This window comes from Papio anubis, chromosome 4 (assembly GCF_008728515.1).
Source record: "Papio anubis isolate 15944 chromosome 4, Panubis1.0, whole genome shotgun sequence".
Classification (NCBI taxonomy): domain Eukaryota; kingdom Metazoa; phylum Chordata; class Mammalia; order Primates; family Cercopithecidae; genus Papio; species Papio anubis.
The window spans coordinates 100,019,524-100,045,497 of NC_044979.1; the positions used below are offsets into that span (position 1 = coordinate 100,019,524).

At 40.1% G+C, this 25,974-nt stretch overlaps 2 protein-coding genes across 4 annotated transcripts in view; one reads left to right on the forward strand and one right to left on the reverse strand.

Moving 5' to 3' along the window:
* Window positions 1-638: 638 nt before the first annotated feature.
* FKBP14 (FKBP prolyl isomerase 14) lies at window positions 639-15,226 on the reverse strand. The gene is made up of 4 exons (XM_003896151.5): window positions 13,919-15,226; window positions 10,277-10,428; window positions 6,622-6,749; window positions 639-3,222 (listed from the first exon to the last, which is right to left on the reverse strand). The coding sequence occupies exons 1-4, from the start codon at window positions 14,113-14,115 to the stop codon at window positions 3,064-3,066; spliced, it is 636 nt and encodes a 211-aa protein (XP_003896200.1). The 5' UTR covers window positions 14,116-15,226; the 3' UTR covers window positions 639-3,063.
* Window positions 15,227-15,973: 747 nt separating this feature from the next.
* Window positions 15,974-25,974, forward strand: part of PLEKHA8 (pleckstrin homology domain containing A8) — a 99,748-nt gene continuing 89,747 nt past the window's right edge. For 2 of the 3 annotated variants that reach the window (XM_021935934.1, XM_003896150.4), the window contains exon 1: window positions 15,974-16,409. In XM_021935934.1, the coding sequence (XP_021791626.1) occupies window positions 16,370-16,409 (40 nt within the window). In that variant the 5' untranslated portion in view covers window positions 15,974-16,369. The remainder of the gene's footprint in view (window positions 16,410-25,974) is intronic. The other variant, XM_021935936.2, reaches the window with a different exon arrangement.

The window sequence follows — 25,974 nt, forward strand, 5'->3', positions numbered from 1 at the left end:
TCATGGCTCACTGCAGCTTTGACCTCCCCAGGCTCAGGTGATCCTCCAACCTCAGTTTTTGTACTTTTAGTAGAGACGGTGTTTCGCCATGTTGCCCAGGCTGGTTTTGAGCTTCTGGGATCAAGCAATCCACCTGCCTCAGCCTCCCAAAGTGCTAGGATTACAGGCATGAACCACTGCACCTGACCAGATTTTTTACAAAATCTTTTATACCATATTGTTATAGTATCTTTTCTATGATTAGATATGTTTGGATAAGCAGACACTTGCCATTGTGTTACAATTACCTACAAGATTCAGAACAGCAACATGCTGTAGCCTAGGAGAATTGGCTATATACATATTCTACATGTGTAGCAGGCTACACTATCTAGGTTTGTGTAAGTACACTCTATGATGTTCCCACAACGATGAAATAACCTAATTAGACATTTCTCAGAGTGCATCTCCATCGTTAAGCGAGGTATGACTATACATGTGAAGTCACAGTTCATGTCTGATCATTCCCACTAACAGAAGGTGCAAAGGTATGGTGAAACCAAAAAAACCAGGTAACTTAAAAACCAAAACTTGTGCATATGTTTTCATTTTATACTTGTGTCCAAATGTTTAGATGAGAACTGATACAAATTCACAGGTTTTTAAAAATGCTGCCTGAATAATCAAAACTCTTTTTACTTTTCTTGCCCTACTATAGATAGCATCAGTAATGTTTTTGCAGAGTAGCACCGTAGGACAAACTACTCTCTCCTCCCGTCATAGAGTATAAGGCTCTCTGTATTATGGCTTAAAACATTAGCAATGACTTAATAGTTTTAAACACACAGCTGATTTTGTTGGAGAAAAGTGTTACAGTATAGTCTTGTTAAGAACTTTATGTTTCACTGAGGAAAACATGAATATATAATCAGTGAAAGTGGTCTACATATGATGTAATAATTGTTCATAATTCTTTTTAAACAACAAATGGGGGTAAATAGGAATGAAAGAAGTAAAACACATCTGGAACCTCGTGTTGTTCAGGGTTTTTGAGGCAATTCAGAGCTAACTGCAAGATTATGCTATGAATCTGGAGCCATTTAGATATAGTGAGAATTCTAATGTACCAGAAACAGGCAGAAAGCCATCTTCAGAGAATGAAGACTCAAAGATAAACAGCGGAACAGCAAACTAAAGAGAGAATTAGGCACAAGGAAAAATTTCACTTTTTCATTAGTAGAGGGCAGTAGAAGACACTGAACTTGGGGACTGAATACTGATTACCACAGGTTAGTGCTAACCCTGGGCATAACAATCAATCTTTTTGAATGACAATTTCCTCATCTATAAATTAGGTATAGTGAGAACCACCAGCTTATTTTATGACTCAGAGCCATGAAAATCAAAGATAATAATGCACTTAATATCATTTTGTACACTATAAAGGGCTATTCTTAGAAAATGAAGATTTGATGACTTAAAAAAAAAAAGAATTAAAGATAAAAGCCAATTTAAAATAAAATTATAATTTTTTTTTTATTTTTTTAAGTCCAGGATAGGTATTTATTCAATAGCAGCTGCTGTAGGTCTGCTTAATTTTTTTTTTTTTTTTTTTTGAGATGGAGTCTTGCTCTGTCACCCGGGCTGGAGTACAGTGGCACAATCTTGGCTCACCGCAACCTCCACCTCCCGGGTTCAAGCAAATCTCTTGTCTCAGCCTCCCAAGTAGCTGGGACTACAGGTGTGACTAATTTTTGTATTTTTAGTAGAGACGGGGTTTCACCATGTTGGCCAGGCTGGTCTTCAACTCCTGACCTCAAGAGATCCACCCTCCTTGGTCTCCCAAAGTGCTGGGATTACAGGCATGAGCCACCACCCCCAGCCCACTTCAGTTTTTGATAAGACAGAAATGGGAAAATGTAGACTGGTTTACTACTTTATCTTACGATACAATGTTATTGTAGTATAATATACTATAGACTTAAATATACCATTAAAGAACCAGGAAGGATATTCCGCTAGCCTTAAGAAGTAAACATTGAATATAAATATAACTCTCTACCTCATCTATAACATATTGATAAATTTTATTACAAAGAAACTAACACATAAATGATTTGTCCTATTTATCATAATAGGCCACCAATTACTAGGAGCCAAGCTTCATCAGCTTAAGTCCTAGGTAGCATGTCTCAATGCATACATATTTATATGTTATTAACCATGTTTTCTTTTTTTTTTTGAGACAGAGTGTCCAGGCTGGAGTGCAATGGCATGATCTCGTCTCACCGCAACCTCCGCCTCCAGGTTCACGTCATTCTGCAGCCTCAGCCTTCCTGAGTAGCTGGGATTACAGGCACGCATCACCATGCCCGGCTAATTTTGTATTTTCAGTAGAGACGGGGTTTCTCCATGTTGGTCAGGCTGTTCTCGAAATCCCGACCTTGGGTGATCCACCCGCCTCAGCCTCTCAAAGTGTTGGGATTACAGGCATGAGGCATTGCGCCTGGCTATTAACCTTGTTTCTAACTTCAGCATTGCACATCTCCTTAGTAAAGCAGTAGCCATTAACAAGTCAAGTCCAACCACCATTTTCCTCTGGTCCTCAAGCAGAGACTCAGAACCAGTTACAGATAAACTATTTCATTATAACATGAAATAGCAAGCCTTGGGCTATTGCAAAAGGCTTTTCAAATGTTGACCTCTAACTTGGAGATAATAGAGGGAAGCAGAAATATAGGGTGCTAATTTGTGCTATAACCTGGTCTCATGTCGTGGTATGTTCCCAGTTGCAACATTTTAAATTTACAAGTAAGAAAGTAAAACAAAACTTCATATCTGTGAAAGTGAAAAATTGTCCAGAAGTCTTCTATGCAAAGACAAATTAGCTTTTTCTTCCCAATAACTTACCAGAAAGAAATAGGTACTTAGAAACCCTAAGGGGTTCTTTAAATAGGGGTCAGAAAAAATATATAAAAATAAAAAGCAAAGCAAGAAAGAACGTTGTTTAAAAATAAAATGTTCTTTAAAGATGACTGCCCTCTCTTGAAAGATGAGTGCTATATTAAATGGGTAGATGTATCTCTATAACTCATCATGTTTATATGTAAATTCTCTGGCAGATATAAACCCATCTTTGTCTTCATCTTCTTTATCAAAAATATCCTCCACCAAAGCATCATGATGACTTTCATTCACCACCGCACCATGTTTTTCAAACTCCTTCTTTAAATATGCTTTAACCTATAAAATAACAGATCCCATTAATAACTTGGATTCATAAGATACCCACATTAAGCCAGTCAATATCACAGACATGGACTGTTATTATATTTAGTTAACTGAACTAAATATAATAACTTATTGTAATAGTTAACTAAATATAATAACTTCTAAACAGCCATTTTATGACATAGTTCTAATGATAGTTAAAAAATTATAAGAAACTTTTTCCCTTAAAAAAACTGTTGATAAACTGCTACAGTGGAGACACAAAATATTGCTCAAAGGCAGGGCCAGGTGTGGTGGCTCACGCCTGTTATCCCAGCACTTTGGGAGGCCCAAGTGGGAAGATCACTTGAGGTCAGGAGTTGGAGATCAGCCTGGCCAACATAATGAAACCCCATCTTCACTAAAAACACAAAAAAAAGGTTAGCCAGGTGTGGTTGCATGCGTCTGTAATCCCAGTGGCACCATCTTGGCTCACTGCAACCTCTGCCTCCCAGGCTCAAGCAATCCTCTTACCTCAGCCTCACAGGTATCTGGGACTATAGGCATGCACTACCACATCTGGTTAACTTTTATATTTTTTGTAGAGATGGGGTTTCACCATGTTGCCTAGGCTGGTCTTGAACTCCTGGGCTGAAGCAATTGATCTGCCTCAGCCTCCCAAAGTGCTGGGATTAGAAGCATGAGCCACTGCACCCCATGGACACTTCTCTTAAAACTAAATAGTGGCATCTTTGACTTGAATAAATGTCTGCAAGTAGTGGGTCTTCTGGGTTTGGTTATGATCATGCCACACTGATTAAGTCTAATCACAACCTTCCAATCTCAGAAAGTCAGGCCTGATAAGTGCCTAGACTACAATTTTCCATTTTCATTTTTTTTTCTTTTTTTTTGAAGTGGAGTCTCACTCTGTCACGCAGGCTGGAGTACAGTGGCGCGATCTCGGCCCACTGCAACCTCCAACTCCCAGGTTCAAGTGATTCACCTGCCTCAGCCTCCCTAGTAGCTGGGATTACAGGCACCTGCCACCATGCCTGGCTAATTTTTGTATTTTTAGTAGAGACAGGGTTTCACCATGCTGGCCAGGCTGGTCTCGAACTCCTGACCTCAGAAGATCTGCTTGCCTCGGCCTCCCAAAGTGCTGGGATTACAGGTGTGAGCCACTATGCCCCGCATCCATTTTCATTTCATTCAGATATTTAAAAATATAAATATTGTTTTAAATTTCCCACAAGATTCACCACAACGCAAATCAGCCTACATTTTCAGTTTTAATCACATCGCCTCTCTTCCTTCTGTTTAGACCAGCAATTTCAAATCCTCTCTCCCCCAGCTTTCAAGAAGTACACATATAGTATATATTTATTTTTAAGTTAAAGTGATTTAATGCAGTTTTTTAAAAAAGGGGTGGGGGAGAGCTGATGAAACTCTATGGATTAATGTAGAATGTATTTCTAGGATATATTGTGTGAATAAAGCAAAATGACAAAACAGTATGTATAGTTTGCTACCTTTTGTGTAAGAAAGGGGGAAATAAGAGTGTATTTGGATTTGCAGAAAGAAACATTGGAAGGATATATTAGAAACTAATAAAACTGAGCCGGATGCAGTGGTACATGCCTGTACATAGCAAGACTTCATCTCTACAAAAAAATAAAATAAAACAGAGAGAAAGAAAAAAGTAATAAAACTGGATGTGGGAATAATAGAAGAGGATGTAGGTAGGAGAAAGACTTTAAAAAATATGTAAATAGGCTGGGTGCGGTAGCTCACGCCTGTAATCCCAGCACTTTGGGAGGCCGAAGCAGGCAGATCACAAGGTCAGGAGCTCGAAACCATCCTGGCCAACATGGTGAAACCCCATCTCTACTAAAAATATGACAATTAGCTGGGTGTGGTGGCGTGCACCTGTAGTCCCAGCTACCTGGGAGGCTGAGGCAGAAGAAAAGCTTGAACCTGGGAGGTGGAGGTTGCAGTGAGCCGAGATCACACCACTGCAATCCAGCCTGGTAACACAGCGAGACTGTCTAAAAAAAAAAAAAGTAAATAATAGAAACAAAGTTTTCCTATGTTGGCCAGGTTGGTCTCGAAGTCTTGGCCTCAAGCAATCTTCCTGCCTCAGACTTCCAAAGTGCTAGGATTACAAGTGTGAGCCACCTCGCCCAACCAAGACTTTTAAATAAATGTCTTTCTGCTGGGCATGGTGGTTCACATCTGTAATCCCAGCACTTTGGAAGGCCAAGGTGGGCGGATCACGAGGTCAAGAGTTCGAGACCAGCCTAGCCAACACGGTGAAACCCCCATCTCTACTAAAAATACAAAAATTAGCCGGGCATGGTGGTGCAGCTACTTGGGAGGCTGAGGCAGGAGAATTGCTTGAACCTGGGAGGCGGAAGTTGCAGTGAGCTGAGATTTTGCCACTGCACTCCAGCCTGGGCAACAGAGCAAGACTCCGTCTCAGGAAATACATAAATATCTTTTTGTTTTGAACCATCTGACTTGTTATATATTCAAAATTATTTAATGAAAGGGAATTAAAATTTATCTTGGATGGAAGAAAAAGTCATATGACTGGTAACACTATGAGGTGTTATAAATTTAGTGGCTGTGGATCATGAACCCCTGGTTCGTAACAATTTGGCTTATTCAAGACTTAATCATTTCCTGGCCATTAGAATGAATTTGATCAAAGCATAGAAAGGGACTTGATATCTGACCAGTCAGGACAGAATGGAATATGAGTAGATAAAAAACAGGGATAAATATCTCTCTCCACTTCTTTCCCCACAGCAGCCAGACTAAGACAGGTATGTGTAACAATGGCCGAATTATAAGGAGAAGCCTCTTTTTCCTTTCTCTTTACCCAAAGGCTCAGACTTTGATGGGGCTGGAGCCCTGCTGTGTAAAACCCAGGCTGGGGTCTCCTTTATCTGGGGCAACCTGAACAAAACTGAGCATGTAAGTTGCTTGCTGTTAATTGCTAGGAAAACACTACAAGATGTATTTAACAGCCAGTCTACAGTTTTAACAGAAACTGTCCACATGAGATATTTCTCAGGACAGCTAGCTTCTTATACAGTAACTCCAGATGGAAACGGTCTTGGCAAAATTGTTTTTTCAAAGACCGAAGGGTAAGGATAAGATACAGTGAACCCTAAGCACTGGGAAGAAAAAAAGCAAACGATTGAATGGTGCTTTTTAAGTCTTAATATATTTCTCTCCAAAACAATGATTTATTATGAAAAAGTCCACTTTCAAAGCATCAGTATTTTAAGAAAACTTATAAATAAATGTTATCTAAATAAAAGTAAATTTTAAATATACACATATTTAAAAAGTGAGTTACAGAAACAAAACAAAACCCCAAACAACCAAAGAAAAGCAGAAAGAGGAGTAGGAAGAAGGGAAGGTCACCTCATCTTTAGAGAGTTTCCAGTCATCATTAAGATCCATTTCTTGGAATGATTCATGGGATCTTGGTCCATTTCGAATCTCCAGGAGATCAATATTAAATATCAGGGTACTTTCTGGGGGAATTTTACCTGACATGAGGAGAGAAGGCAGAAAGTTTTAAAAGAGCCAAAAGTTTTAATAATAGAAAATTTATGGTAATGGACAAAGTATTTTTTTTAACTGAATTAAAGAGCCTTCCTAAGATTGTCATATATGATGAAAATTATGTATATTATATTTTACTCAAATAGAATAGAGTAAAAGAAGAAATAATATAAACTAGCAGAGCAAAAGCATTCTATCTTTGGCTTAACAAAATGTAAATACACACACAATGCATATATATATATACACACAGAGATGTACCTAATGGCTTGGGTATTAAATTTCTAATATAATTAATATATATTGTATGTGAAGAAGGACTTAAAGGGTCTTAGATAATTCGGAGTTAAGTATATTATAAGTAATAAACTAACTTTTTGGTCAGAAAGTCCTGACCTAGAAATACATATAGTATTGCCATTTCTACCACTGGAAGGCATTTCTACCTATATAATTGAGTGAGCTCTGGTGTCACACTGTCTGAGACTGAAGTTTACATTTGCCCATCTCTAAGCCTCAATTTCTTCATCCATAAAATGCAGATAATAAATTTCCTACCTCAAGAGTCTGTTGGGAGGATAAAGGGAGAAAAATCCATGCAAAATACTTAGCATTAAGCTTGACAAATAGTAAACTCTCAATACATGTTACTGAGGTATAATTTTCTCACAGGCTTTAAAAATAATGCAGGAAGGTTTAACAATTTCAGAAAGTTAGGAAACACTACCTCAGACATAGAACATTATATATATGTTGAAGACATTTCATGGGATGGGAGAAATTAAAATGAATTTCTGAGAGGGGAGACTAAAAATCTTTAAAAGTGAAAAGAGCTTTGTTAAAATCCCAGGAACCTAAAACAAACGAACACCCATCTGTGGAGTATGGACAATTGTTTTCCTCAAACTTGTTTCCTTATAACTATATTTAACATACAGGTCTGAGTAAACATGTTAAATATTTCTTAGTCGTCCTCCCCCCATCCCACATATTTCCATGAAAGGGCATTCATAAATTCCAAAGAGAAGACTTATAAAGTGTCCTGAAGCTTACCATTTCAGATCTAGACAGAGATGCGACACGTGCTAGGTTGCTGATAAAACTGGTATCTTTCCAAAAGAGGCATGCAAGCATGTACTAAAAGACTACAAAATTAGTGTTAAATACAGATTAGAAAAATTAGTTTCATGGCATTCAGTTTGAAGGAAATGACTCAAATTTAGATCTCTACTTATTGTGAAGTAAACTTGAGTTAAATATAGTATGAGAAAGAGTAATGGACGAAAACAACATACAGTAGTCTCCCCTTGGGTATGTCCCAAGAACCGCATTGGATGCCTGAAACCGTGGATAGTACCAAACCCTATATATACAATGCTTTTTCCTATACATGCATATCTGTGATAAAGTTTAATTTATAAAATAGTCACAGTAACAGATTAAAAATAATAAAATAGAATAATTACAACAACATATCACAAGAAAAGTTATGTGAATGTGATCTGTCTCTCATTCTCAAAATACCTTAATATTTTCAGACTGCAGTTGACCACAGGTAACTAAAACTGTAGAAAGTGAAACCACAGGTAAAGGGGGACTACTGTATATAAATACTAAAGGTGAGATAATAAAGATAAAATGAAAAAATTCTCAGTATCAGAAAAAATTTTCTACATACTTGGTTTTCTTCTCTAAAGAGGATTATAACTAAAAGAAGAATTGAAATTGGTTAGTAAATCTTATCCTATGAACAAGATTTGTACAGATTTGTATATTTTGGAATACATAATGCTTCCCATATGGCATCTATTTTCCTTCTCAGGAAATGGGCTGGGAATCCTGACTCCTCACTTTGTCAGTGGTTAACCTTAGACTTCAGGATGCTATAAAGTCTGTATTTATACTGTATCAGAGTGGTTGTCTGGTTCTGATGACTACTTAAATTTTTTTTTCTTCATTACATAAGTAATACATGCTCCTTGTAGAGCATGTACTTGGATGATAAAACCAGAAGTAAATATGATTCCCAGTATCACAGTCCATTCTTAACATTCTTATTTCCTTGTGATTAACTATGTATATGTACTTTTTCCTATATTTACTATCACATTATATATACTACAGCTTTATTTTCTACTTTTATATATAACACTGTATCTCACACATTTCAGATATAATTTTTAAACTCTTTGGAAATGGCATTTTAAATAACTGGGCCATATTTTATTTAGCTAAATTCTTATCAATATACCACTTAGGACGGTTCCAATTTTTTGCTTAGAAACAATGCAATGATGGATATCCCTGTTCACAAATTTTTTCCTGATATCTAATTATTCCCTTAGGTTTGAAGGAATTATAGAATAAATGCATATAGACATCTTCAGACCTCTTTTTTTTTTTTTTTTTTTTTTGAGACAGAGTCTCACTCTATCCCCCAGGCTGGAGTACAGTGGCATGTTCTTGGCTCATTGCAACCTCTGTCTCCTATGTTCAAGCAATTCTTCTGCCTCAGGCTCCTAAGTAACTGGGATTATAGGCGCACGCCACCATGTTCAGCTAATTTTGTATTTTTACTAGAGACAGAGTTTCACCATGTTGGCCAGGTTGGTCTTGAACTCCTGACCTCAAGTGATCCATCCTCCTTGGCCTCCCAAAGTGTTGGGATTACAGGCGTGAGCCACCATGCCTGGCTCGGGCCTCTTGATATATATCACAAAGCAGCTCTTTGGAAAGTTGCAGGGGTTCTCACTTGAATACCAGTATATGTGTCTGCCCTGAAAAACTAGCACAAAAGCTATCCGGACCAGTTAGCCAGCTTGCTTCTGCTTTGTGACACAGGGAGAATTAAATTCATTTCATGTCGCTCTATGATTTTTAAAAAAATACATTATTAAAAGCTTTATAAATAAATTTTAAATTGGCAATTAAAAGAACTCCCAGTTTGCTGTGGGAGACTTAATATTTGTGAAGTACAACCCATATACAACCCACATCTAAAATGTATTCAATACTTTAATAATCTATATAATAAAAATAACCTATTTCACAGGTTCAACTCATCCAAACACTTATGTTAAGGGATCTTTCTTTCTGCATTGTTACAGTAAATTGGTGAGTTTCAGTCCGGGAAGATGAGAACGTTCTGAAGATGGATAATGGTGACGGTTCCACGATAATGTGAATATATTTAATGCCACTGAACTGTGTACTTAAAAATGGTTCAAATGAAAAATTTTATGTATATTTTATCACAATTAAAACCCACCATATTGGTGAACAGTATTAATAGAGCTCAATGTTCTTTTTTTATTGTTAGTATAGTTGCCCATTTAGACATTAAACAAACTGGCCCTTTCAATTGATAATCAAGACATAATACAGTTGCTAAAGGAATACATGCCCCCATTAACTTCTAGGGAAAAAAAAAAGTTGTAGTGACTGTAACTTATGTCTCCTAATCCAGAGACCAACTCTAGTGCTATAGTAAGAAATACAGAAATACTATTACCTTTTCCTTCTTTTCCATAGCCCAGAGCAGGAGGAATGATGAGCTTTCTCTTCTCTCCTACACACATTCCTTTCAAGCCCTGGTCCCAACCTTTGAGAGCCTCCAGGATGCCCAGGGTAAACCAAATGGGTTGACCATTGTTATGTTTGTGACTATGATAGAAAGAAAACACATTACAACTCCTTACTAATTCTAAAAAAATTTCTTTAGTGCATTTTCCCACCAGTAAGTGGTTAAGTTTATTAGTTTAAAATTTAATAAATACAGCTATTCTGTATTTGCACACATACACACACCTCCAAGTCAAGTTTATAGGAATTCAATTCACTGCCCATCTTTCTTGATGCAAATTTCACATACTTGACTGGGCTTAAGAAAGACAGAGGAAATAAAAACAATTAACAACCATTTGAACATTTGTCGTATACCAGGAATTATTCTAAATTTTATTTTATGTTTTGCCTCTGAACCGTTACAATAAGCTTATAATGTAAGAACCATTACTACCCCATTGTACAGATAAGGAAACACAGGTTAAGTGTTCCAGTCTTTAAACCTAACTCCGAAGTTCAAGGTCTTAACCACAAAGTTATGTTGTCCCAGGAAGGCCACTAGGTTGTAGAACAGGGAGAAAATAATGGAAAAATGGCTGAGTTTGGGAAGGAGATTGAAAGGCTAAGGAGAATTTACTGCCAACATATGTGGGTCCATATGCACACAAATATGGAGAGTGAGAAGCACAGTGTCTTACATACTGCCTACAAACTTTCCTTAGCTGCGGCCTGCTGATGGCTCTGATGAGTAGAAAAGGCTGCTTTTCATCCCTAAATCCCCACTCAGACCCTAGCCTGGTTTCCTCCTCAGGGGTCTATAGTGGGGCTATATAGGAAAGTCTGGAAGAGTAGCCCCTCAAGGACTGGTGTATTAGTCCATTTTCCTACTGCTATGAAAAAATATTCAAGACTGGGTAACTTATAAAGAAAAGGAGGTTTAATGGACTTGCAGTTTCACATGGCTGGGAGGTCTCACAATCATGGCGGAAGGCAAAGGAGGAGCAAAGGCATGTCTTATATGGTAGCAGGCAAGAATGAGTTTGCAGAGGAACTGCCTTTTATAAAACCATCAGATCTCGTGAGACTGACTTACTATCACAAGGAGGACAGAATGGGAAAAACCTGTCCTCATGATTCAGTTACTTCCCACCAGGTCCCTCCCACAACATGTGGGGATTACGAGAGCTACAATTTAAGATGAGAATTGGGTGGGGACACAGTCGAACCACATCAACTGGGGAAGAGGGAAATAGGATGTCCTGGATCATAAGCTGAAGAGAGTCTAGCCTAGGAAAACCAACCTGCCAAACTAAATACAGGGGGGCTTGAGGGCTGAGTAATGTCTGATCCCTACTTAGCTCCCTTTCAGCGCAATAAGGAAAATACTCTATTCAAGGATATCTTGTAGGTAAGAAAAAGAAGTCACTGTACTAGGCTTCATGATTACTAAATCTCGGTAATGCCATTTTTTCCTGTAATTTTGCCCAATGATCAAAGAACAAAATGCCAACTGGAGAAAATTTGGGAAGGCTAGAAATGAAAAAAGCAGGAAACATTCTACTACTCATTACTGACTACAATTTTAGCACAGTTCTTGTTAGGGCTAAGCAATTTACCCCATAGGTTATGGTTCTAGAGATGGCAAACGTGCTTACAAACTGATCATTTGATGGTATTTCTTTTTCTTCAGAGCAGAGTCTCGCTCTGTTGCTCAGGCTAGAGTGCAGTGGTGCATTCTCGGCTCACTGCAGCCTCCACCTCCCAGGTTCAAGTGATTCTCCTGCCTCAGCCTCCTGAGTAGCTGGGACTACATGTGTGTGCCACCACATCCAGCTAATTTTTGTATTTTTGGTAGAGAAGGGGTTTCACCATGTTGGCCAGGATGGTCTTGAACTCCTGACCTCACAATCCGCCCACCTCGGCCTCCCAAAGTGCTGGGATTACAGGCGTAAGCCACTGCGCCCGGCCCATTTGATGGTATTTCTTCATGATGTTTACAGTTAGCAGCTTCTGACCATTTACATGGAGGCTGCATGATAACAGTCCCCTCATCAGGTATTAGAACTCAGTAGCAAACTACTAAATAATATTCCATGGCTACCACCAAAGTCAGCCCAGGTTTTTGGTTCAGAGATCTGAAAGAAGTCAGGCTGAGTCTAAAAGAGATCAGACTAAAAATAACAATGTAACTGAATATTCAAAATGCAAATCACATCATTTAATGTTGGCTGTGGCATTCACCTAGTTGACAAGAATAAAGGGCTGTTGAGAATTCTAAGGCAAGCCATGTTTCTGGAACTTTTTCCCAGGGCTAACAGTTCAGAGAAGAGCCCCATTCATTTCCCCAACCCTCAAGAGAGACCAGGTCTGAATGCCCAGTAAAGGCAGTTTATTAGAAAACTAGGCCAAGGATGGGCTATGAAGATTCACTGTTTTAATTCATGTTATTCCCTCTACGTACAACATCCTTCCTTCCCCACTTTTCCCCTGGAAACCTCCACTCATCTTCCAAGGCTCACTTCAATTACGGTCTCTGGGAATTTTTTCCCTTTCCCCACCCCCATGGAGCATAACTACTTCCAGGTGCAGTTACGCTTTGCTGGCACTTTGAATATTCTGTACCCTGTATCACTTGCATTATTTACTTGTCTTCCTCCCGCCTGTAGATGGTATACTGTTAGAGGACAAGAACCTGCTTCTAGCCATCTTTGCGTCTCCAGGACCAGACTTGTGACCATTCAATAAGAGTTTGATAGATGGACAGATTAATGAATAGATGAAGATGATTAGAAGCTAAAATTTCTGAATCTCCCTAGCACCCAGAACATGGCTTAACACCAAGGAAACGCTCACTAAATACTTTCATAATGGAATGAATGGAACCGATGCCTAATTGAAAATCATTAGGCTGTAAACCATTTCCATGTTCCAATTTCTTCATTTATAGAACAGAAATGATAGTGTAACCACCTGAAAATCCTTCACCTAAACTTCCAAAACCACACCCACCTCATGAATGAAGTGTGACTCTCTAGAAAGAAGCAAATGACTGAAATCATGGTCCTGTGCCTTGACCAAAATATCATCCGTCAGAACAAAAGTTAAGTAGGTCAGTGAAACGGCATTAGTATATCCTTCAACAGGCAAATAAGTGATTGTGTAGTTTGCTTTTGAAGTCGCTGTGAAGTTTTAGGTGAACATCACCCACACCACATTAAAAATGGAATCAAGTCATTTTCTCTAAGAAATGGAGTTTGAGATATGAGCATTTTTTTGGGCTTTTTCTACTTATTGCCCAATTATACATCCAGATATATTTCTGCAATATTTCAAAGATTCTAGTTCTAATTTTTATAATAAAAAAAACTGACAGCCTTTTCCAGACCACATGTTTCCAGTAAGACCTTCAAAGGCCTCGCTCGCTACATAAAACTGGCTTTAAACAATTTCCTTTCCCAAAGAAGGAAATAAGATATTTTGGTTTTGTAAAAGAGGTAAAACCAGGTACAAGCCACCTTTCCTGCTGGAGAGCTGGCATAAGTGAGTGAATTCTTAATTATTATTTTACCTGCGGGGCATAATTACTTACGTGGAGTGAAATAAGGAGCCGTCCTTTTCTAAGTAGCCTTCATAGTGGACCAACATCAAATCCCCTCCTTTGGTCTTGCGATGGCAGATGAATGGCTTCTGGAGAACTTCAATTTTCACTTCTGGTTCAGGGATCAGAGCCCCAATCAAAGAAGTGACGAACAGCATCAAGACTGCGTTGCACAAGAAAAGTCTCATGTTGCTGAAGCAGGAAAGAAGTCCCTACAAAAGCAGCGAAAGGGCGCTCAACTTCATAGATTTAAGAACGTAGTTCAAGGCTTAGGGACAACGGCTTCAGGCAAGTTTAGGACTCCCCCCTTCTTAGAAGACGTGGCACATTTACTACCAACTACTTTCTCAGGGGGCGCGAACCCACCTTTGAAGAGTTAAGCCCAAATGAGGGCCTGATTGGTTCTTATGACGTGGCCGCTGGGAATAGCGGCCTTCCATTGGCTATTGGTGCTGTCCTTCAGGAAGCTCTCAAGCCAATGACGCTGCAACGATGGAATTTACAGCCCGGTTGAGCCGGGCAGCTGCCAAGCGGCGGATCATCCAGTGTGGTCCTAGAGCCCGGGGGTTTTCAGAATTCAACCCCCGTGGATTTTGGGAGAGTGGTGGGGCGCCGACATAACCGGAAACTCCTCCGGCTGATTTATCTCTTTGAAGAGCCCCGCTGAGAGACGTAGGAAGAGTCCCGGGCCTTATGAAACAGTCGGGGTTCCAGGAAAGTCTCGTTTACTCTCGCCGTTGGAGAGCGGTCCTCCAAGATGCCACGATCCTAGGATTTTGCTATTGCTCGTAAACTGTAAAGACTGACATAGTGCTTTAGGAATCACAAAGCGCGTTCCTGTTGCATGAACCTCACTACAACCAGTAAGGCAGGTTCTTTTTTTCCCATTAAAAAGAGAAGTAAATTTAGACCAGGAGAGATTAACTGTCCTGCTTAAGGTTATTTGGCCCAGAAGCAGATGAGCTCTGCCTTCAAACCAGGTCTGATTCGTTCCACAGCACCACGTCATGTTATGGCTGCTAATAATTTATTCCTTAAGTTACCTTAGAGGGTAAATAATGAGTTACGACTTGCAGACTTCCGCTTTAAAGAAGAAATGGTAATCATGGCTACGAATTACACAGTCTCATCTTAGTTTACATTTTCTAGTTTTCTATTTTTCGCCTAAGTTCAAAAGCAATGCATGTTCATTGTAGTCAATTTGGAAGAAATTGGAAAGCACTAAAGTAGGATTTCCAGATAAAATTGGGGAGTCGAATTAAATTGGAATTTCAGATACATAACGAATAATTGTTTTGCATTTTTATTTACTAAATCAGGCAACTTTACACTAAAGAAAAAGAAAGCTCGTCGGTACTACCACCAGCCGCAAATAATCCTCTTAATATTTTGGTGCATGCTTCTGTAACATATACCTAAAGCGATTTAAATCGTATTGTACTCTTTTCCCACCTTCTCTTTCCACTTAATCTGTAGTTAACATTTTTTTCTGGTCAAATATCCTTAGCACAGTGCATTTCCGCACTCTATGTGCATAGGAATCCCCCTGGAGATCTTGTTTAAAATGCAGATTTTGATTCTGGAGGTCTGGGGTGGGTGCAAGATTCTGCATTTCTAACAAGCTCTTTCTTAGGTGATGTCAATGCTCCGAGTCAGTGGACCAACACTTCCAGTAGCAAGACCTTAGAGTCTGGACAACACCTGTTTACACTGGCCTCATAGTATTCTACCCTGAAATTCCAATCATCTCTTTACGCCCTATTATCGGCTACCTCAAGTGTGTGAGATCAATTAGGCAGCTTTGGAAAAAGAACACAGGGGGTATCGTGAGAGGTCACGTAGACCCCCAAACGTCAGGCACCCTTTACAGTCAGAACTGTGCTCTACACTTGTCTCAGGGGCGTTCCTCCTCCCATCGCCTAGTCACCCGTCCGCGTCTCAGGACTCAATTTCCCTGCGTGCCTTGCCCACAAAGTCCGCCCCGCCGCTGCCGCCGCAAAATCCCGGAGTGGATTTTGGGAAGGGGCGCGCGAGCGGCGCACTGGGCATGCGTGAGCGCGTCCCGGGCCCGGCAGGTCGAGGGTTCAGGTAGTGCGCCGTGGCGCCGCCTGCGACCGGCAGCTTGGTCGCCGCACTTCGGGGGCTTCGGCTGCCCCTCGGATCCACGTAGGGCTCGAGCCCGCGCCTCCTTGTGAACAGCGTGCCTGGCTTCGCAGCACGGGCTCACCGGCTGACTGGGCTTCTCGCGCCGAGGCCGCCGCAGTGACCCCGCCCCCGGGCCGAGGATGTGAGGCGGACCGGGCGTCCCCACACCGGGCCCGGGCGCCGGGAGTGGGCGTCTGGGCCGCGCCGGGTGATGGCCCTGCTGCCGGTGCTCCTCGCCTCCTGGGGTCTGGGGCAGTGAGGGGGCCGGCGGGCGTGGGCCAAGTGGCCGCGGGCGCCATGGAGGGGGTGCTGTACAAGTGGACCAACTATTTGAGCGGTGAGTGGCCGCGCCGGGCCAGGGGCGCGCTGGGGGCCGGTCCTTTGTCTGTGCTGCGGGAGGGCGGTGTCTGGACTCGTCCGGGGCGGGGGTCACGGCCCTTTCCTGAGGCCAGCGTGGACCGGGAGTATTTCCCAAAGCAGTTCTCTCACGGGACCGTGTCACCCTGCTGGACGACACGGCCCTCTCTTGGGATTGAGTAAGAGCTGTGGCTGCCCTTTCGCTTCAAGGAAGGCTACAAAGACTGAGATTTGGGATGACTTGAAAGGCACGGTGCTCTCATGGCAGCGGGAGGAAAGCGCAGACGTCCCGCCGTGGGGTCCTCTGGGAATCTCTTGAATTTTGGCGAAGGAACCGGACTCCCTTGGCTCGCAGCTAGGTTGGAAGGTTTCAAAAGAATGCCAGCAGTAACCTGGAATTCCACAGGGGAAAGATCCTTTATCAAAGTCCTCAGTGCAAACATTTTCCCTTTGTCACCTTCTGAGTCATCTGCGTGCACACCAAGGTGTCAGAGTCCCAACTCCACAGTTTCAAAGCTCTGCACAAGGTTTTTATATTTTCTCGTTGAGCATTTCCTTTTGTTTTACAGACTCTGAAATTACCGTTAAATGAATGCAAATATTTGCAACTTTCTTGCCGTGCCTTACAGATTGGCTTTAAAATAGTACCCGCCCTTTTTGCTAGTTTGTGGAGGTAAAAGCTTCATATTTTGAGAAGGTTGTAACTATTCTACAGCTGTGAAAAATTATTCGGAACGATCATTCTTTTCATGTATGCAACTAGTATTTTTAAAAAACCTACTATATGCTGGAAACTGTGCTAGCCAATTTTTTGGAAGTAAACTTTTTATCACAGAAAATAGATTAGGTCTTTAAACTTTTAAAGGCAGTGTGTTTGAAAGCAGAAATGTTCCCAGTATCCCTTAGAGTGGGTGAGAGACGTTTTTCTTTCTTTTGTGGGATAATTTTTAAAAGGTTGTAGTATGGTAATGCGCCGGGTGTTTTAAGAATGGGTGTGTTTGGGAGGATCAGTTGGCATAGTAACTTCGAGGAGGTCACACATAGCACAGCCAAAGGTGCCCGTGTTGAGCGTACCCAGAATCTCTTCCCTTTGCCTAGTATAATTAGCAGTGAGTTCGCCTGTTTATTTTTTTCTGTAATCATTAGTAGAGACTAGATGAGAAGAGGTTTTTCTTGTTTGCTTCAAGGACCTTCCGTGATGTCCGCAATTAGATTAGATGACAGTAACTCAAAGCTAGGCTTTGGTTTGGTGGATGCCAGAGGCTGATCAGCACTGCTAACCTAAGGGGAGGAGGCTTGACCTGGCAGTTTTCCTCTTGAGGTCTCTTTAAGCTCTCAGATGCATATACTTGAGTAAAATTTAGTTGCTGGTCCTTCAATCCTTTCCATTCATTACACACACTTTTTACCTTTTTTTCTTTCATATTCGACACTCTTCTTTTTTTCCCATTCTTCCCCACCCCCAACTTTTTTTGTTCTGTGGGGTTCCCCCCCCCTTTTCCTTCTCCTTTCTATATGGAAAGTTTAGTCTCTTGATACAGTAACTATTTCCTGGTAGTGAAATGCTTTTGCTGTTATTGTTGCTGACTGTCCTTGTGTATCCTTCAATAAAGCAGAACTCTCTAGAAGGATCATTTGGAATCTTTGTCTTGTGATTCCTATCTGTTCCTAAAAAGAGTCTACTTTTTTCTTCCCAAAGTAAGAGAACTTAATGCTGTGAGTGGTGCTAGGGTGGAAACCCTGAAGAAGAGGGCACTGGAGCCATTGCCAAAGACAGCTTTACATGATGCTGCTTGTTCCCTTAACCCACGTGCCCCGTCCTTGTAGGCATACTGTTCATAGAAGCCCATCACGCCACTGGGTACTTTTCCACATACACTTAGAATGATGGTTCGGCATATTCTCTCCTTTTAGGAGATAAATTTACTTGGGAAAGAAATGGTAATAGCCTAGGAGGATCACATGCATTCTTGTTTCCTCCACTCTCCACTTTTCTACTTGGTCTTTCAAAATGAGCATGTTGTGTTAGTGACAAGTTACTTTTTCTTTTTCTGAAGCTTGTTTTAAAAAGCAACTTTTTTTTTCTTGTAGGTTTACACATGGTAACTTTAAAATACATGTAATCCCAATCCAAGTTTTTGTTCATTCTGAATTTTTCTCCAAAGGTAGTGTATAACCCATGCCTCTGTTTGTGTGGTTTGTGTATTTGTCATGCTGACAGCTTGATATGGGATGCCTTGTGTCAAATTTGAGTGAAGTTAGGAAATCAGTTTATCACTTGGTCTTTTGAATCCTTAGGGGATGTTGTTAATTTCATTCAACATCTACTGTGCTAGGCACAGGGGAAGGAATGTTGAACAAAGCCAGTGCCCTTCTTGAGCCTACAGTCTGGTGGGGGAAGAAAGATATTTATTGGATAAGTGGTTAGAACCATGTTTCATTGTGTGTGATTGGTTGGGGAGGAGGGAGGGCAAAGAGGCTAGTGCAGGTTGTTAGAGAAAGCTGCTTTGAGGAAAAGTTTAAGCAGAGTCTGAAGGATAAATCAAGCTGTTAATAGTTCGGTGGAGAGGCCAAGGCAGAGGTGTAGTTAGAGGAAGTAAAGAACTTTTCAGGCACAGGGAATGCCAGTGTCAAGGCCCCAAAGCAGAAGGGAGACGTGTGAGTTTGAGGAAAGGAAAGAGGACCCGTCTGGCTGAGAGCTGAGGAGAGTGAGGCTCCAACAAAGATGCAGGGGTGTGCAGGAGGCCAGATATTTCAGGGCCTCATAGGCTGGTTTAAACACTGTGATGTGATTGTGTGTGTGTATGTGGGTACATGGATGCATGCATCTATGAAAGAAAGAGAAGTGATGAGATTGTTTAAAAGCTTACTCTGGCTTTAGTGTAGCATAGAATGTTTTCTGGTTACATCTTTGTATCCTGCTGCATTTATTGTACTTCACTAAATACTACGTATTATTATTTTGTGAGCTTCTTTTGCCTCTTGAATTTTAAATTGATAGGTATTCATTACTGAAGGTTAGAACTCATCAAGCCCTGATAGTAGCATCTGAGGTTTACATGAGTGTATTTCTAGAATGCAGAAAGAGAAAAGAAGTCTCTTTCTTTAAATGCTAAGCATATTCAGGTATTCTATCCTCCTTCAATGAAATATTTAAAAAAAAAAAGTTTACATGTATTTTCCCTTACAGTCTGGTGCCATCCTGCCTTTTGGACATTCCGGGATTTAGTGCCAGTACCTTTCTTCAGATGTTAGAAGGTTAAACTTGGGATGAAAAGAGAGTGAATTAAAAACATGTTACAGATTCCCACATTGTATGAGATACGCTTCTAAAGAAGCACTGTGTTTGTTAATTTGTGTCTTTCAAGACCTAAAAGTTAGTCAAGGAGTATCATACATGCAGGGGTACACATTAATGCTCTAGAACACTGGTTGAGGAGTCAAAGAGACCTGAAGCCTGGCAAACAGCCCTGTTACTGCCAACTGCAGGGTACTTTAGCATTTTGAGCCTTAGTGTCTTCCTCCATGAAAATAATGGGATTTACCAGTTTATAATTATAAGAACAGTTAAAAATTTATTAGTACTTACAATGTGCCAAGCACTTTTCTAAACATTTTACATAGATTAACTCAGTCTTTGCAGCAATTTCAGAAAACAGTTGCCTTTATTATGCCCATTTTCCAGATGAAGACACTGAGGTATAGAGACATGGATTTGCTGAAGGTCACACAGCCACTTATTAAGTGGCTTCAGAGTCAGTGCTCCATTAGACAATACTTTTAAAGGTCCTTCTTGCTTGATCATTATGTAATTCTAGCTGATTCATAATGTACCTATATTTAAAGTATGTTTGACCTAGAATAGCAAACTCTATTTCGGGAGTGGGAAGTGGAGAGGAATTCAGGAGTGAAGAAAGCTTTGACGCCCAATGTTGTGCATATGTTTTGCCACAAGGAAATTTCCTAACCTGTACTTTCTACTTTGTAGTTTTAGGTCCTTTTCCTGCCCACTCAGCTGATAGGAGGGCTGCTGTCGTGAACTCTAGCCAGCCGCGGGCTGCTTGCGCCTCTCCAGCAGGTTAAGGCTCAGGCACATTGCATTACTGCATCCTGAAAATAACAAAAGCCTGCATCATACTGGCCAGGTGGTCTTCATTAAGGAATAATTTTGTTCCCCCTCAGGTGGAGGAAGGTGACTCTTGCCCTATATACTAGTGCTGTGTAAACAGTACCAGGAAGACATCTGGAATATGAGGATTCCTGGTTTCTCAACCACTGGTCAACCCTTTTTATTGTTAACATTTTAACATCTTTATGGAGTTAATTCATAAACCATAAAATTCATCCATTTAAAATGTACAAGTCAGTGATTTTAGTATATATAAAAAGTGTAACTATTACCATGATCAATTTTAGAACATTTTCATTATCCCAGAAAGAAACCTGTACCCATTAGCAGTCACTCCTACACCTGCCCTTCGCTGTTGGCAATCACGAATCTGTCTGCACAGATTTGCCTCTTCTAGGCAGTTTATATAATTGGAATTATATAATATGTGGTCTTTTGTGGCTAGCTTCTTTTCCATAGCATAATGTTTTTTTTGGATAGCATGTATCAGAACTTCATTCCTTTTTATTACCAAATAATATTTCATTGTATGTGTATATCATGTTTTATTTATCCATTCTCAGTTGAAGAACATTTGGATTGGGCTGTTCTTCTTGTTTTTGTTTTTGTTAATTATTATGAAATAACACTGCTGTGAACAGTCATGTACAAGTTTTTGTATAGACATGATTTCATTTCTCTTGGATATCTATAATACCTAGGAGTGGAATTGCTGGAGTCATATGATAACTATTTAATAATTTGGGAGACTACCAAATAGTTTTCCGTAGTGACTACACCATTTTACATTCTCATCAGTAATCAAAGAAGTTTCTGTCTTCACATTCTCATCAACCTCATTATTGTCTTAGTATAGCTATCCTAGTGGATGTGAAATGGTGTCTCATGGTTTTGGTTTATATTTCTCTGACTTGATGTTGATTATCTTTTTATATGCTGATTATCCATTTGTATATCTAGTTTGGAAAAATGTCTGCATTTTTTGCCCATTTGTTTGGGTTATTTTTTCATTATAGAGTTGTAAGAGTTTTTTCTTTTTTGGAGATAGAGTCTTACTCTGTCACCCAGGCTGGAGTGCAGTGGTGCGATCTCTGCTCACTGCAACCTCCGCCTCCCGAGTTTAAGCGATTCTCCTGCCTCAGCCTCCCCAGTAGCTGGGATTACAGGTGCCTGCCACCATGCCCGGCTAATTTTTGAATTTTTAGTAGAAACGGAGTTTCACCATGTTGGCCAGGCTGGTCTCGAACTCCTGACCTCAGATGATCCGCCTGCCTCAGCCTCCCAAAGTGCTAGGATTACAGGTGTGAGCCACTGCACCCGGCCAAGAATTCTTTATTCTGGGTATAAATTCCTTGTTAGATAGATGATTTGCAAATATAGTTGACCCATGAACAATGCAGGAGTTGGGGTATCAACCCCCACAGTCAAAAAATCTGCATGTAACTTTCGACTCCCCCAAAATCTTAACCAGTAGCCTGCGAATAACCAAAAGCCTTATGACGAAAAGCCTTATGAATAACTTTAACAATTAACACATATGTTATATGTCATATGTATTGTATACTGCATTCCTACAATAAAGTAAGCCAAAGAAAGGGTTATGAAGAAAATTATAAGGAAGAGAAATACATTTACTATTCATAAAATGGAAGTGGATCATCATAAAGGTCTTCATTCTTGCTGTCTTCACATTGAGGAGGCAGAGGCAGAGGAAGAGGAAGAGGAGGGGTTGGTTTTGCTATGTCAGGGTAGCAGAAGTGGAAGAAAATCCGCATGTGCACCCTTGAGATTCAAACCCATGGTATTCAAGGATCAACTGTATTTTCTTTTCTGTAGGTTGTCTTTTTCATTTTCCTCCTGGTATCATGTGCAACACAAAAGTTTTAAATTTTGATGTAGTCTAATTTATCAGTTTTTTCTTTTATTGTTTGTTTTTGGTGTTACATTGTCTTAGGAAACCATTGCCAAACCCAAGGTCATGAAGATTTAAGGTTTTAAAAATAGTTTTTAGCTCTTACATTTAATTCTCATCCATTTTGCATTAATTTTTGTGTACGATATGAGGTAAGGGTACAACTTTTTTTTTTTTTTTACCTGGATATTCAATGCTCAACTCTTTACCGTGTAATTTATGGTTTTAGTGATAAAGTCACAAGCCAGCATTGCACCAATGCTTAAGTGTAAAAGGTTGGAGTCAGAGAGCCCTGAGTTTGAACCTTTGCTCCACTACTTAGTAGTGCTAATACCTTGAGCAAGTTACTTAATCTTCCTGAATCTCAGTTTTAAAATGACAGCAACAATAATAGCCGTACTTAGGTTTGTTAAGAATATGCTGTGGATATTTAGCTTAATGTTAGCAGTTTCTGGATCGTGCCCGTTAGTGTCAGACACTCTGCAGACATGCTCCACTGTGTACCAGGAAGGTTCATAGTTCACTTTAAAGGTAGGTTAATTAGATCACTGTTTTGATTAATGATGCCCAGAAACTTTAGTCTGTGTGTATTCAGCCTTCTATTTGCAAATTGTGGTTCCTCGTGGATTCTTTCTCATATAATTATTGGCCATTGCTGTCTCTTCCATTGTGAAGTGTCTATTCAAATCTTTAACCCATTTTTAAAAGTTAATTGTTTTTATTACTGAGTTGTGAGAGCTCTTTATATATTCTTATTTATTTATTTCGAGACAGTTTCACTCTGTCACCCAGGTTGGAGTGCAGTGGCGCAATCTCGGCTCACTGCAGCCTTCGCCTCCCGGGTTCAAGCAATTCTCTGCCTCAGCCTCCCAAGTAGCTGGGATTACAGGTGCCTGCTACCATGTCCGGCTAATTTTTTTTTTTTTTTTTTTTTTGTATTTTTAGTAGAGACGAGGTTTCACTATGTTGGCCAGGCTGGTCTTGAACTCCTGACCTCGTGATCCACCCTTCTTGGCCTCCCAAAGTGCTGGAATCCCAGGCATGAGCCACCTCACCCAGCTATATATTCTTAATTAAAAGTCCATTGTAGACCGGGCATGGTGGCTCACACCTGTAATGGTGTGGGAAGCTGAGGTGGGCAGATCGCTTGAGGCCAGGAGTTTGAGACCAGCCTGGCCAACATGGTGAAGCCCAGTCTGTAATAAAAATACAAAAATTAGCTGGGCGTGGTGGCACACGTGTGTAATCCCAGCTACTTGGGAGGCTGAGGCAGCAGAATTGTTTGAACCCAGAAGGTGGAGGTTGCAGTGAGCTAAGAGGTTGCAGTGAGCCAAGATCACACCTGTGTTCCAGCCTGGGCAACAGAACGAGACTCTGTTGCAGATAGATAGATAGATAGATAGATAGATAGATAGATAGATAGATAGAGACTCTGTCTCAGATGGATAGATGGGTGACAGAGCAAGACTGTCGCAAATAGATAGTGTAAGACTCTGTCTCAGGTAGATAGGATAGGATAGGATAGGATAGGATAGGATAGGATAGGATAGGATAGGATAGGATGAGATAGATAGATAGATAGAATTAGAGTAGATAGTCATCAAGATGAGATAGATAGATAGATATGAGTCTGAACTTAAACCATGGTTTCCTCACTCCATTGTCTTGAGTTAAGGTGCTGGTAAGACATATGAGAAGCAGTGTGCAGAACAAATAAATATTTAGTTTGGTAGCGCAAAGCACACAGGAGAGGTGACCTACATCTTCTAGCAGAAGGTTTTAAAGATAATTTGATATAATGTATTGTAATTATAGTTGGTCTTCTCACCATCTACATGGTAGACTCTTAACTAATCTGTCGCTCCTTGAAGCTGGGATCTTTTCTCTAAATCTCCAAACCTGACACATTATAACTGCTCAGAAAATGCTTTGTGAATTAATTAATGGTAAATTAAGAAGCCTATAATTTAGCTAATGCTTGATTAACTGTTACAATGAGGAGTGTTTCTTCTTTCTTCCGTCCTGCCCAGCTACAACAGAACTCTTACTGACTGACCTGGCAGAGGAACCCAAGGCTTTGCTGTCCACATCCCTGTCTGGAACTCCCCTAGAGAAGCTGAGGTTGGGGAGGGCTCTAATGGGATGAGGTATGGCTGAGCGCTCAGGTTGGACATTAGAAAACACCAAGGCTATGGAGGTCAGGGGTAGTAAATGAATAGCTCTGCTTTGCTTCAATTTAAAATGGTAGATTATTTCACTATTAACATCTCTATATAGCATACGTAATATATGATATCATAATATACATGGGTTATGAACATAGAAACCATAATTTATAATGAATAAATTGTCTTGACTCAACATTTCAGATTGTCAATCCTATCAAGACATTAATTTCACTTTTTTTCTTGGCATTAGTTACTTTCTCTTTTTTTATTTAAAAAAATTTGTTTGGAAACAGGGTCTTGCTATATTGCCCAAGCTGGTCTTGAACTCCTGGCCTCAACTGATCCTTCTGCCCCATGAGCCACCGTACCTGGCAGTTACTATCTCTTGAATCAGATTCTGGGAAAGATGGGAGTTTTCTGTTACTTTGTGTTAGGATAGGTTTTGAAAGCTGAGAGAGACTTCTAGGCATCATCTAAACTCCAGCTGAAATTTTGTAGAAAAGGAAACTAAAGCTGAAAGAAGTAAGGGACTTAACCTTTTCTTTCTCCCATTCTGTTCCCCCTTTATTATGGTCACTAATTTTTCCTCTTATTGTTAATGAAAAAGCACCTTTTGTTCACTTTTTTTCTTTACTTTTGGCTAACTTTTCTAGAAAGAGTTTAAATAGTCCCTTTTCATTTTTTTTTTTTTTTTTTTCTGCATTTCTACACAACAGTAGTTCTTACGGATTTTTTTTTTTTTTTTTTAATCTTCAACTTTAAGTTCAGGGGTACATGTGCAGGTTTGTTACATAGATAAATGTGTGCCATGGTTGTTTGCTGTACAGATCATCCCATCACCTAGTTATTAAGCCCAGCATTCATTAATTTTTCCTGATCCTCTCCCTCTCCCAACCCCTCTTAAGGATTTTTAAAATTCACAATATGTTAATTTTTAAATTGTTTTTCCTGTTAAACAGTAAGATTATGAACTTCTGCTTTCCCAGAACACCTTAATTTTTAAGGCAAAAGTTCTGAAGGAACTGTGGTAGACTGAAAGGCAGAATGATATACTCTAGCATGAGGCTAACTAGTAGGCATTCTACTAGTTGTTTATTTAAGAGTCATTATTGGGCCAAGATGTAATAAGCCCATTGTAATTATTACAATAAACTGAACAAAATACAACAATAGAATATTGCATTTTTTTCACATGCACATGGAACATTCACCAAGATAGACCATATTCTGAGCTATAATAGTAAACCTTGCCAAAACTTGTCAAAAGAATGTTCTGTGTCTTTAATAGAAGTAAACTACAGACCGGGCGCGGTGGCTCACGCCTGTAATCCCAGCA

Excerpts from the sequence above, each read along its gene's own strand:
- FKBP14 (XM_003896151.5), bottom strand. The coding sequence starts at position 14,115 with ATGAGACTTTTCTTGTGCAACGCAGTCTTGATGCTGTTCGTCACTTCT. Across the intron at positions 6,750-10,276 it reads CTATGGAAAAGAAGGAAAAG|GTAAAATTCCCCCAGAAAGT; the intron begins GTAATAGTATTT and ends TCCTCATGTCAG. Across the intron at positions 3,223-6,621 it reads GGAAACTCTCTAAAGATGAG|GTTAAAGCATATTTAAAGAA; the intron begins GTGACCTTCCCT and ends GTTATTTTATAG.